The sequence below is a fragment of the Ranitomeya imitator genome, chromosome 2 (genome assembly GCF_032444005.1).
Source record: "Ranitomeya imitator isolate aRanImi1 chromosome 2, aRanImi1.pri, whole genome shotgun sequence".
Taxonomy (NCBI): domain Eukaryota; kingdom Metazoa; phylum Chordata; class Amphibia; order Anura; family Dendrobatidae; genus Ranitomeya; species Ranitomeya imitator.
This window is the reverse complement of record NC_091283.1, coordinates 750,243,020-750,257,218: the sequence shown is the minus strand read 5'-3', so window position 1 is coordinate 750,257,218 and position 14,199 is coordinate 750,243,020. Positions and strand designations below refer to the sequence as shown.

The 14,199-nt window shown below is 42.8% G+C and overlaps 1 protein-coding gene across 1 annotated transcript in view; it reads right to left on the bottom strand.

The window, feature by feature from the left end:
* The window catches only part of CUEDC2 (CUE domain containing 2), a 59,304-nt gene that overhangs the window by 9,691 nt on the left and 35,414 nt on the right, over positions 1 to 14,199 (bottom strand). The window contains exons 4-6 of the mRNA XM_069753278.1: positions 4,807 to 4,868; positions 3,103 to 3,209; positions 2,083 to 2,250 (exon numbers count right to left, since the gene is read on the bottom strand). Of these exons, the coding sequence (XP_069609379.1) occupies positions 2,083 to 2,250; positions 3,103 to 3,209; positions 4,807 to 4,868 (337 nt within the window). The remainder of the gene's footprint in view (positions 1 to 2,082; positions 2,251 to 3,102; positions 3,210 to 4,806; positions 4,869 to 14,199) is intronic.

The window sequence follows — 14,199 nt, the reverse complement described above, 5'->3', positions numbered from 1 at the left end:
ATGTCAGCTACATGCTTGCCTATACTCGCTCTTTTACGCCGGCTAGCGCTGATATGTTTGGAAAACAATATTTGGTGTTGAGCCACTTTAGTGGCGGAGGTAGACGATAATCTCATTAACTCACTGTTATTTTCCAATTGGCAGGCCTTCAGAACCCAGTTTCCCAACGCGCAACCTTGGGGTATTCACTGTCCACAATCCCTATGGGACTTAGTGGTCAGTCACCAATGCCCTTAATCTGCGCCTCCGTTACAGCGGCTACCTGGCAGGTCTATAGTAAGGCTTATGAGGAGCGGTGCTCATTAATTCAGGGTAGGCCAGTCGATAAGTGCGACCGAGCTAGAGGTGAAGTGACGACGGAATTTTTGATTCAGATAAGGGAAAGAGGGGTGTCGGGTACGTCAGGGCAACAGAAGTTATCGGGGTTAGCCTTTTTTCTTTCAACTAATGGGGTGGACCGATGTAACAAAGCTCTTTTTCATTAAACAAGCCATTAAAAGGCTGGAAAAGGCTTCAACCGAGTAAAGAATGTCGTCGCCCCATTTCAGTGAGACTATTGCATGACATTATTTCAATATCCCCATCTGTCTGCAAATTGCAGTACGAGTCGATCCTCATATCTGCAGCGTTCGCTATCCCTTTTTTCGGTGCACTGCGCATTAGCGAGTTGTTACCGCAGTCAAAAAAATGCATCGGGCGGTTTAGTTAATGAGGATATAGTCAAATGATGTGACGCTCTGCGCATTCGAGTGTGAAAATCCAAGTGCGATCCCACCGGTAGGAGCACGTGGGTCCTGGTTAACTCAGCAGATGGCCCAATATGCCCACTAAATATAGTCAAAAGTTATTCGGCAGTAAGACACGCAAGCAAATTATTCTCTCTCACACAGATGGGTCCCCTCTTACCAAGTATCAATTTCAGGCAATTTTCACGTTGTGCTTAGGAAAAAACGGCGCTAATCCGAAGGCGTACGGAACACATTCTTTCCGAACTGGGGCAGCCACCGAAGCAGCTAGGGCAGGAGTATCAGAGGCCAAAGTGCAGAGAATGGGTCGATGGAAATCCGCATGCTTCACCAGATACATAAGACCCGATTTGCTAAATTAACACATTCTATCTCTTACAGGAGTAGAAGATGCTCCTATGGCAGCAGGTTGTACCAGGAGATACTTGACATCTCAAGGAGGGCTAAACGCCCGGTAATAATAGTGACACTCGTCGGTAGCAATGAACTCGGCAAGTGCAAAATCGCTAATCTTTACAAATGGATGACAACAGACCGAGCGTTTTAGCTGTTTATTAACGATTAGGATATTGGTGTGGTCACAGATGATAACACGGGCCATCTGGCGTGGTGCAAGAGACGAAAAAGCCATAGAGCGCGTAAGGAAAAAATTCAACGTATGGATAGCAAAATTTGTGAGGGAAAATGCGGTACTGTGGTTTGTTACCACCAGCTGGAAGGGGATAACACAGTATTATTAAGATCGGACGGTGTTCACCTTACGGACATCGGCCTTAATATTTTTTTGTCCGGTTTGCAGGATGGAGTTCAGCAGGCCTTAATGTTAATGGGTGGGGGTCGGAGTCCTGTGTAGGACATACACAGGATCCTTCGTGGCGGATGAAGTAGAGGAGGGCAAACGTTCGCCTGTCGGTCGCAGACAGGATCTCGACGATGAGACCGTTACGAAATGTAATTGCCTTTCTCTGCTCATATAATTAATAAACTGTGACCGAACTGATCCAACCCACCCAGGACTGTCTGTGTTTCACTATGGGATTGGTGGGAGGGGGGAAGGCACTGTTTAGGACACACAGGTCCCCACAGTCTGCTTATTTTAGCCTTTGGAAGGTTCCTGACTAGAGAGGCCATTCCTGCCAAGATAGGACAGTTGTGTTCCTGTAGGGAAACAAATTGTTGATTCAGATTTTAATTGTGTTTCAAACCAAGAAAGTGAAATATACATTTTCTGCTGGCTATGTGAAGCGGTATACCTCTCATCAAACATCATTTATCTCTGCAGATTGGGAATAGATTATGATATTGCATCATGTGCTGAAAAGTCCCGGACACTGACCTGAGCTTCTGATGGATCATCCAGAGTCACCTCTCCTTCCACTATAATCTGCACAGCATCTTCTAGGTTTCCTTTGGCCATCGAGAGCACTGTCTCAGCTTGACGCAGTGTACATGCTGGGAACATCTCTAGCAGCACATCTACATTATTTCTTGTACATTGATCTTGCTGAAAAAAAAAATTACGCTGTGAATGAGTTACTGCTTGCAGAGAATTCTGGACATAGTTGTAGGAATCTCACAGGATTCTACCAATAATTGCAGTATGCAGGCAGTCACTAAATCATACTAGTATGTAGGTCTGACAGTTGTGCACCTTATCACTCTAAGGCCACGGTCACACATACAGTATTTGATCAGTTTTTTACATCAGTATCTGTAAGCCAACACTAGAAGTGGAACAATGAGAGGAAAAGTATAATAGAAACATATGCACCACTTCTGTATTTTTCACCCACGCCTGTTTTTGGCTTACAAATACTTATTGAAAATGCTGACCAAATACATAGCCTAAAGCAAAGTTCACGTGAGTTTATTTAAAAAAAAAAAAAAATGGATTTTCATCCAGAAAAAAACGGATGATCTTTTGTGTGTATTGGCATTCACATACGATGCATATGAGGTCACATTTGGTCCATGTGAAAGAACTGTCATTTCAGCAGCCCAACTGAATAGCATTGGTCCTTGTGTCGTTTGTCAATTTTCTTTCACAGACTGCACTTGGACCGAACAGACGGTGGTATGAAGGTACCCTATGAGTATTCAGTATTCACACTCATTCAGTATTGTGAGACGCTGAGATTACAGCATATGTAAGGACGATGAAGCTTGGGCCATGTTTGGTTCAGGTTTGCAGAATGGCCGTTCTGAACTAGACAACCCTTTTAACTAATAAAAAAAAAAGTGCAATTTTAATGGTGCTGTAAAGACTCATCAAAACTTCTGCTGCTGGTGCCCCGGAACATAGTGAATAGCAGAGTTAAAATGTTTAACATTAGTGTGAACGTAGCCATAAGCTCACCTGTGCCTCTGCTCCTTCAGACACTACATGTAAGCCGTTTTCTCTTGGTTCGAGGCCACCAGATTCTTTAGACATCAGAGAAGTCTCAGATGCTACAGGGAAGCGTTCTTCACGAAAAAGCAAAAAGCGGATTTTAAAATTGGAAATACAATTTTAGCCCGCAATATAAACAGGAAATGATTTGTATCCTAAGTGATATTATAAAAAGTATGCAGTGAGTATGCTGCCCAGGCCCCTATTCTTGCCAGGATAGACAAGTGATTGCTGCAGTAAATCACTGACTGCAACACGTCACATACAACTAAAGCAGGGCGTACAATTCCGGTCACTAATTCCTGCTTTGTCTGAACGGACTAATGACTAGAGTTGAGCGAATTTGTTTGGGTCCCTGTGAATTTGTTCGCTTACCGAACAAGCTGCAGAGGGAACCCGGCTTCCTGGATCGCTCCAGCTGATCGGCTCCGCAGCTGCATGTGTCGCGGCTGCGTCACTGTCAAAGCACATAAATGGAGGGCCTGTGTGTTGTGACTGCCACACAGCCGCGGCACATGCAGATACGGCACCGATCAGCTGGCGCACTCCATGCATCCGGGTTCTCTCTGCAGCTTATTCGGTAAGCGCTATAACTTGCTGAATAAGCAAGGAACCAAACAAATTTGCTCAACTCTACTAATGACCAAGGAGACTAGCGGGGACCCAGACAGTGTTAGAAAGTAGGGGCAAGGATAGGTAAAAAGTAAGTTTATTCTATGTTTTGTTTTTCTTGGTTGAAGATATCCACTTTAGCACTTTTGATCACTGACCTGTTTCCATGATCAAAAGCCCACTGTGAGGGACAATCTTTTCACGTCTAACTACCGTACTCAAGAAATAGTTGGAGAACAGATTTATTTTGTAGTGTGCAATGAAAAATATGTAATAATATGTTACTGCAAGAGTATCTGCTCTATGACAGAACCTACTATTCACGATATTGGTGCAGAAAGCATTTAGCCGCAAATAAACACTCTACATTGTATATATGAGAATTAGAGACTTAGCAAAGAAAACCGCTGGAGAGATCAGCGCAAATAGGGTCTTATCCAATATAGAGTGAGTTAATGTGATTAGATTCTACTCACCAAATAAAGCTATCAATATAGCATGTCAAAGATATCGGCTGCAGCAGATCCACGGGCCAGCGAGTGACCGTACTGTAGCTAGATGAAAGGGTTAATGTGGATATGATGTAATAATAGTAGAAGGTCCAAGGTGTTTCACATGAAAATTGGTGGTTTATTCAATGCGTTTCAAAGTCTGAATGACTTCTTCATCAGGAAACACCACTCAAATACACATTCAGCAGCGCGGACCATATCCACATTAACCCATTCATCTAATTAGAGTCTTAGAGCAGACCATATTTCTACAGTCATATCCTGCACAAAGGGGCAGGTCAATGCATTTATACTAAAAAACAAATAATATATTAAAAAAAATAATGGTTCTACCCCTGACAGAAATAGTCACTAATCAAATGCAAAACCAAAAAGAAAAAAAAGTATGCAAGGCCTGAATAGAAATTGTTCAAAAATCCTTTGATCGTCTTCTTTTAAGTCCTTGTACACTTTTTCCTTCTTAAATAGCACCCTGTTGACAATTCATAAAGAGACCAGATAAGTGTTCCAGGTATATTATCCACAATATCGACTACATCTAACTTACCGCTATTCCGAGCTTCATTTAGCCGTCCCGATAGCTCAAACATCATCTCATAGACAGTCTCGCTGCAAATGAACACACCATATTACTAATCAACCAATCACATTTCTAAAAACATGAAAACTGAAGCCTGTAGGCCTCTCACATCTGCCAATACCAAGTGTGTTACTTGTTTGCTAGCAGAATAAAATGAGGTCATTGCACAAAACGACCCTTATAACTACCAATGCAATAAAGTTATTCTTTTTAAGAGACCCCATAGAGAACATGAGGACACCGCATTCACTTACTGACCGTCTCAATTCTGAAGCATTACTTGAACAGTTTAACCCACAGTGTTACAAAACATAGTTATGCAGATTATTACTTCTCTACTCCCCTCTCATCTCTTCTTCCCATAACCGCATCCAAGACTTCTCCCGTGCTTCCCCCATACTCTGGAACTCTCTACCCCAACACATCAGACTTGCGCCTACCATAGAAACCTTCAAAAAGAACCTGAAGACTCATCTCTTCCGACAAGCCTACAACCTGCAGTGATCCTCAACCTACTGAACAGCCGCACAGCCAGCTTTTCCCTCTCCTAGTGTATCCTCACCCACCCCCTGCAGACTGTGAGCCCTCGCGGGCAGGGTCCTCCCTCCTTATGTACTCGTGTGCCTTGTTATCTGCTCATGTTTAATGTATTTGTCTATATTTGCCCCGTATTCACATGTAAAGCGCCATGGAATAAATGGCGCTATAAAAATGTATAATAATAAAATAATAATAAATTATTACATATCCTTTTTGATTTACTAATTAGAACCAGTGATTGATACATTTTTCTTTAATCCAGTTTTATTTTCTGATTACAGATTTTTTTTAGTCTAGTTTTTACATGACCATTGGGGCAGTTATCTTGCCTGAGCTCTCGCTCTAAGGCTATGTGCACACGTTGCTGTTTTTTTGCGTTTGTCCCCGATAAAAACGCTATAAAACCGCAAAAAAACAGAATACAATAAGCATCCCATCATTTAGAATGAATTCCGCACGTTTTGTGCACATGATGCAGTTTTTTGCACGAAAAAACGCATCGCGGTAAAAAACGCAGCAATTTTGCGTTTTTTTTTTTTTTTCTTGCGGATTTCCCACTACAAAATGCATTGGGAAATGTCTGGAAAAAAACGCATTAAAAACGCACCAAAAACGCATGCAGATTTCTTGCAGAAAATTTCAGGTTTTTCTCAGGAATTTTCTGCGAGAAAACCTGAACGTGTGCACATAGCCTAAGAGGTGATTTGCTTTATAACCGTTAGGTGGACATAAGAAACCTCACTAAACCCCTTAGTGACAGAGCCAATTTGGTACTTAATGACCGAGCCAATTTTTGCAATTCTGACCACTGTCACTTTATGAGGTTTTAACTCTGGAACGCTTCAACGGATCCCGCTGATTCTGAGATTGTTTTTTCGTGACATATTGTACTTCATGTTAGTGGTAACATTTCTTCGATATTACTTGCGATTATTTATGAAAAAAACGGAAATATGGCGAAAATTTTTAAAATTTTGCAATTTTCAAACTTTGTATTTTTATGCCCTTAAATCAGAGAGATATGTCACGAAAAATAGTTAATAAATAACATTTCCCACATGTCTACTTTACATCAGCACAATTTTGGAAACAACATTTTTTTTTGTTAGGGAGTTATAAGGGTTAAAAGTTGACCAGCAATTTCTCATTTTTACAACACCATTTTTTTTTAGGGACCACATCACATTTGAAGTCATTTTGAGGGGTCTATATGATAGAAAATACCCAAGTGTGACATCATTCTAAAAACTACACCCCTCAAGGTTCTCAAAACCACATTCAAGAAGTTTATTAACCCTTTACGTGCTTCACAGGAACTGAAACAATGTGGAAGGAAAAAATGAACATTTAACTTTTTTTGCAAACATCTTAATTCAGAACCATTTTTTTTATTTTCACAAGTGTAAAAACAGAAATGTAACCATAAATTTTGTTATGCAATTTCTCCTGAATACGCCAATACCCCATATGTGGGGGTAAACCACTTTTTGGGCGCACCGCAGAGCTTAGAAGTGAAGGAGCGCCGTTTGACTTTTTCAATGCAGAATTGGCTGGAATTGAGAACGGACGCCATGTCACGTTTGGAGAGCCCCTGATGTGCCTAAACAGTGGAAACCCCCCACAAGTGACACCATTTTGGAAACTAGACCCCTTAAGGAACTTATCTAGATGTGTGGCGAGCACTTTGAACCCCCATGTGCTTCACAGAAGTTTATAACGTAGAGCCGTGAAAAAAAAAAATTGCATTTTTCTACAAAAATGATCTTTTTGCCCACAAATTTTTATTTTCACAAGGGTAATAGGAGAAATTAGACCACTAAAGTTGTTGTGCAATTTCTCCTGAGTACGTCGATACCCAATATGTGGGGGTAAACCACTGTTTGGGCGCACTGCAGAGCTTGGAAGTGAAGGAGCGCCGTTTTACTTTTTCAATGTAGAATTGGCTGGAATTGAGATCGGACGCCATGTCGCGTTTGGAGAGCCCCTGATGTGCCTAAACAGTAGAAATCCCCCACAAGTGACCCCATTTTGGAAACTAGACCCCCCAAGGAACTTATCTAGATGTGTGGTGAGAACTTTGAATGCCCAAGTGCTTCACAGAAGTTTAGAATGCAGAGTCGTGAAAATAAAAAATATTTTTTTTTTCCACAAAAAAGATATTGTAGCCCCCAAGTTTTTATTTTCACAAGGGTAACAGGAGAAATTGGACTGCAATAGTTGTTGTCCAATTTATCCCGAGTACGCTGATGCGCCATATGTGGGGGTAAACCACTGTTTGGGCGCACGGCAGAGCTCGGAAGGGAAGGAGCGCCTTTTTGGAATGCAGACTTTGATAGAATGGTCTGTGGGCATTATGTTGCGATTGCAGAGCCCCTGATGTACCTAAACTGTAGTAACCCCCCACAAGTGACCCCATTTTGGAAACTAGACCCCCCAAGGAACTTATCTAGATGTGTGGTGAGAACTTTGAATGCCCAAGTGCTTCACAGAAGTTTAGAATGCAGAGTCGTGAAAATAAAAAATATTTTTTTTTCACAAAAAAGATATTGTAGCCCCCAAGTTTTTATTTTCACAAGGGTAACAAGAGAAATTGGACCCCAGAAGTTGTTGTCCAATTTATCCCGAGTACGCTGATGCCCCATATGTGGGGGTAACCCACTGTTTGGGCGCACGGCAGAGCTCAGAAGGGAGGGAGCACCATTTGATTTTTTGAGCGCAAAATTGGCTGTCGTGTTTGGAGACCCCCTGATGTACCTAAACAGTGGAAACCCCCCAATTCTAGCTCCAACCCTAACCCCAACACACCCCTAACCCTAATCCCAACCTGATCCATAATCCTAATCACTAACCCTAACCATAATCACAACCCTTACCCCAAAACAACCCTAATGTCAACCCTAACCATAACCCTAATCAAAACCCTAAATCCAACACACCCCTAATCCTAATCTCAACCCTAACCTCAAAGCTAACCCTAATCCCAATACACCCCTAATCACAACCCTAACCTTAACCCTAATCCCAAACCTAACCCTAATCCCAAGCGTAACCCTAATGCCAACCCTAACCCTAATACCAACCCTAATCCAAACCCTAACCCTAATTCCAGCTCTAACCCTAACTTTAGCCCCAACCCTAGCCCTAACTTTAGCCCCAACCCTAGCCCTAGGGCTACTTTCATACTTGCGTTGTTTGGCATCCGTCGCAATCTGTCGTTTTGGACAAGAAACGGATCCTGCAAATGTGCCCGCAGGATGCGTTTTTTGCCCATAGACTTGTATTGCCGACGGATCGTGACGGATGGCCACACGTCGCGTCCGTCGTGCACTGGATCAGTTGTGTTTTGGCGGACCGTCGGCAAAAAAAAAAGTTCAATGAAACGTTTTTTTGTACGTCGCATCCGCCATTTCTGACCGCGCATGCGTGGCCGTAACTCCGCCCCCTCCTCCCCAGGACATAGATTGGGCAGCGGATGCGTTGGAAAACTACAGCTGCTGCCCACGTTGTGCACAATTTTCACAATGTGCGTCGGTATGTCGGGCCGACGCATTGCGACGGCCCCGTACCGACGTAAGTGTGAAAGAAGCCTAACCCTAAATTTAGCCCCAATCCTAGCCCTAACCTAACCCTACCCCTAACCTAACCCTAACCCAACCCTACCCCTAACCCTAACCCAACCCTACCCCTAACCCTAATTTTAGCCCCAACTGCTGTTCTCCTGCCGGCCGGCAGATGGAGACAGATGGCGGGCGCACTGGGCATGCGTCCGCCATGTTCTTCTGCCGGCGGCCAGGAGGAGCAGCAAGAGGATCCAGGGACACAGGTGAGTATTGTAGGGTCCCCGAATCCCCCTATTTCTCTGTCCTCTGATGTGCGATCACATCAGAGGACAGAGAATTACACTTTACTTTTTTTTTTTTTTTTGCGGTCGCCGGTAAACAGTTAATTACCGGCGATCGCAAAACAGGGGTCGATCATGCTCTTTGGGGTCTCGGCTACCCCCGGCAGCCGAGACCCCAAAGATTCTCCCGGTGCCGGCCGGCGGGCGCACTGCGCATGCGCCCGCCATTTTGAAGATGGCGGCGCCCACCGGGAGACACGAGGAGCATCGGGGGAGCTAGGTGAGTATTGGGGGGCCACCTGGGACCCCTTTTCTCTGTCCTCCGATGTGCGATCACATCGGAGGACAGAGAAATTAAAAAGAGATCGCGTTTTTTTTTTTTTTTTTTAATTAACCGTTTACCGGCGATCGCAAATGCGGGGTGGGTTAAAAACCCCCCGAATCATGTTCTCTGGGGTCTCGGCTACCCCCGGCAGCCGAGACCCCGGACAAAATCGGCCTCTGGGGGGCGCTATTGACTTTTTCCACAGCGCCGTTAATTAACGGCGCTGTGGTTTAAGTACCCTTAGCGGCCGCCGTTAAAAGGCGTATCGGCGGTCGCTAAGGGGTTAAAGGGCCTCTGTCACCCCCTCCAGCCGTTATAAACTAAAAGAGCCACCTTGTGCAGCAGTAATGCTGCATTCTAACAAGGTGGGTCTTTTACTTTTTTGTGCATTTATTCCCAAAATAAAGCGTTTTATAACTTCTCCAAAATACCTGTCTTTAGACAGGGAGGCAGGTCTTAACCCCCCTGCTTGAAACACCACACTGCCGTCACTCAAATATTCAGGGGCGCCGCCCCCTCCGCACTGTTTTCCCATGAAATCCGGCACCTGCGCTGTTTAGTACTGGCTGGTGCAGGCGCAGTCTGCAAGACTGGATGTGACGTCAGACAGCCAGAGCTCACTGCGCCTGCCCCAGCCGGTACAAAACAGCGCAGGCGCCGGATTTCATGGGAAAACAGCGCGGAGGGTGCGGCGCCCGGCGCCCCTGAAGATTTGAGTGACGGCAGTGTGGCGTTTCCAGCAGGGGGGTTAAGACCTGCCTCCCTGTCTAAAGACAGGTATTTTGGAGAAGTTATAAAACGCTTTATTTTGGGAATAAATGCACCAAAATCTAAAAGAGCCACCTTGTTAGAATGCAGCATTACTGCTGCACAAGGTGGCTCTTTTAGTTTATAAGGGCTGGAGGGGGTGACAGTGGCCCTTTAGGGTGCAAGCAGACAGCCGTATAAACCGCATCATTATCAGAATGCAGTGCACGGACTGGCCGGCGACTCTACTGACCTGAGAGTGAAAACTACATAGAAATACATGAAAAGGTCACACTCGGGTCAAGAGAACCGCTGGCCAGTCCGTGCACTAAGTTCTGATCACGGTCCGCTTTATTAAGCCACCAAACTGTTGCCTTCTACTATGCAGAGGTCACTGTGCAATGAGGGGAAAAAAGTAATCTGTGTGCATCACCTATTGTCAATAAGGAGTCCCATGTTATCTATATATACACACACGTGTTACCTTTAATTGTAAATGTATGTTCACACAAGGAGTTTTTCTGCAGCCAAAACCTTCACTCGGTACCTAATGGCAGTCAGGCTACCTCTTGGCTTATGGACCCCTTCTGAGGAAGATATGAGATCGAAACGTACGTCAAGGGGCACGCTGGACTTATATTTTGTGTAAGGTATTACCAACAACTTTGTATACTTTTTTCTCTATCTGCATTCTTATATTGTTTTTTCTAGGTTATGATGTGCACATTGGTATTATTGGCTATGAAGCCTTACTTTTTACCTTAATACTATGGGCCTATTGTGTGTCATCTTATGCACTTGGAGTTATTGTAACTATATGAATTGATTTAATTAGCTTTGCATTATGCACTTTATATCTTGCACATGGACTCTAATATTTATGGTGTTTATATTTATGGCTTACCTTATACATATATATGTAGTGCTTTATTTTTTAGCATTATTTGGCTTTTTTGTCCGGCGTTTGCGTTTTTCCATCACTTGCATAGGCTACCTGCATCTCCTATCTTTTAATTGTTTTTTAACAAAAATTATTTGTTTATCTGAATGAAAATCTTTTTTTACATTGAAAGCTATTTGTGTCTGAGGACCTTGTTTCTTCTCGTTCTATTACCTCTAGCAAGCACATGGAGGGCTGTGCGGCCCTCCACAGAAATGTCACCCCACACCATTACTGACCCACTGCCAAACCGGTCATGCTAAAGGATGTTGCAGGCAGCAGATCGCTCCCCACGGCGTCTCCAGACTTTGTCACGTCTGTCACATGTGCTCAGTGAGAACCTGCTTTCATCTGTGAAGAACACAGGTCATCAGTGGCGAATTTGCCAATCCTGGTGTTCTGTGGCAAATGCCAAGTGTTCTGTAAAATTGATTGTCAAACAGTGTTGCTTCCTAAGTGAACAGTTTGAACTCACAGAAGTTTGATTTACTTGGAGTTATATTCCGTTGTTTAAGTGTTCCCTTTATTTTTTTGAGCAGTGTATATGGAGCATCATATGGGTCCATCCTATACCATATGGAGCAATATATAGGGCTCACAATACTGTATGGAGCAATATATTGGGCCTATTATATACTGTATGGAGCAATATATTGAGCTCAGGGCTCATTATTCGGTATGGAGCAATATATGTGGCTCATTATACAGTATGGAGGTGGTTCCGTCCGAATCCCGTATTTCAAGGATTTAAACAGAAACCCCGATGTAAATGCTCAGCTCAGAGTGCAGGATAAATGTGAGCCGAGCGTTACTGCGATCTTTAGGAGGCAAAATGAAAAAAATCAACAGCATGTGAAGAATTGGTTTTATTTTTTATGCCATTCCTTGTGCGGTATAAGCAATTAGGTGACTTTATTCTTTTGGTCGGTGCAATTACAGCGATAACAGATTTATATGGGTTATTTATGTTTGGCTGCTGTCACACACTAAAAACCACAGTTTTTTTTTGCAAAAACAAGTTTTTGCATTGCCATATTTTGAGAGCTATAATTTTTCCATATTTCTGCTGGCAAAGTCATGCAAGGGCTTGTTTTTTGCGGAACGAGTTAACATTTTGATTGGTACCATTTTCGATCACAACATTTTAGGATCACTTTCTATTCTGAATTTTGGGAGGCAGAATGAACAAAAGCACGGTTCGGCATGTAGTAAAATTGATAAGCCAGATTTATTCTTTGAGTCAGTACCATTACAGTGATACCTCATTTATGTAATTTTTTAATGTTATGTTTTGGAGCTTTTACAAATAGGGTTTTATAGAAAAAGAAAAAAAATATTTTTGCATCGCTTTATTTTGAGAGCTATAACTTTTTAACTTTTTTGTTTTTACATTGACAGAGCTGTATGGCTTCTTGTTTTTTGAGGGAAAAAAATGACGTTTTCACATACCATTTTTTATTCACATTATTTTTGATTCCACTTTTTGTTAATCGATATGATGAAAAAGCATAGTTTTTTTTTTTTTTACGGTGTTCACTGAAAGGGTTAACTAGAGTGACAGTTTTATTGGTTGGCTCGTTTTTCTCATTATTTTACTTGCAACTCTTCATACCCGTCAGTGCTGCACTGATTGAAGTCTCTTCGATGTCACGAGGGCACCGATCGGACCAGAGAGGGAGCCACTCCCTCTCCCAGATGTTGCGATCAATATCGATTGCAGCATTTAGGGGGTTAAACAGCCGGAGGTGGTGCAGGCACCACTCCTGGCTGCGAGAGCTGGATCTCAGCTGTCATGTAAGCTGAGCTCCTAGCAGTGATCGTATAACATGATTGCAAGAATGTACCCATATGTCCAAGGTCAAGAACCCCTTCCCAAAGAGGACGTATGAGTATACCCAAGGTTGTCAAGGGGTTAAAGGTTACCTCTATAAGAAGTGACAGCCCATTAAGAGACTACATAATTTCAGCTACATTAACAAAAAAAAAAAAAACATTAAAAATTCTTTAAATGAAAAAAAAAATGATATTACATATCCATATATCTGAAACGAGTAAATTTGTATTAAAACATAGACCATTCTCTGGTGAGCTACTCCTTTTGAAGGAAAGTACCGTATATACACGAGTATAAGCCGACCCGAGTATAAGCCGAGACCCCTAATTTTGCCACAAAAAAACTGGGAAAACTTAATGACTCGAGTATAAGCCTAGGGTGGAAAATGCAGCAGCTACCGGTAAATGTCAAAAATAAAAATAGATACCAATAAAAGTAAAATTAATTGAGATATCAGTAGGTTAAGTGTTTTTGAATATCCATATTGAATCAGGAGCCCCATATAATGCTCCATACTGTTCATAATGGGCCCCATAACTCCATACAAAATATGCCCCATATAATGCTCCATGCAGTTCATGTTGGGCCCCATATAATGCTCCATACAAAATACGCCCCATATAATGCTCCATACAGTTTATGATGGGCCCCATAAGATGCTCCATATTAAAATATGCCCCATATAATGCTGCACAAATGCTGATTATGGCCCCATAAGATGCTCCATAGACACATTTGCCCCCATATAATGATGCACAAATGCTCATTATGGCCCCATAAGATGCTCCATAGAAATATTTGCCCCATATAATGCTGCACAAATGCTGATTATGGCCCCATAAGATGCCCCATAGAAATATTTGCCCCATATAATGCTGCACAAATGCTGATTATGGCCCCATAAGGTGCTCCATAGAGACATTTGCCCCCATATAATGCTGCACATAGCCCCATAAGATGCTCCATAGAAATATTTGCCCCATATAATGCTGATTATGGCACCATAAGATGCTCCATAGAGATATTTGCCCCATATGCTGTGATAAAAAAAAATCACATACTCACCTCTCATTGCTCAGGCCCCCGACACTTGCTATACTCACCTTTCCCGTTCCACGGCTGAGCGCCGCTGT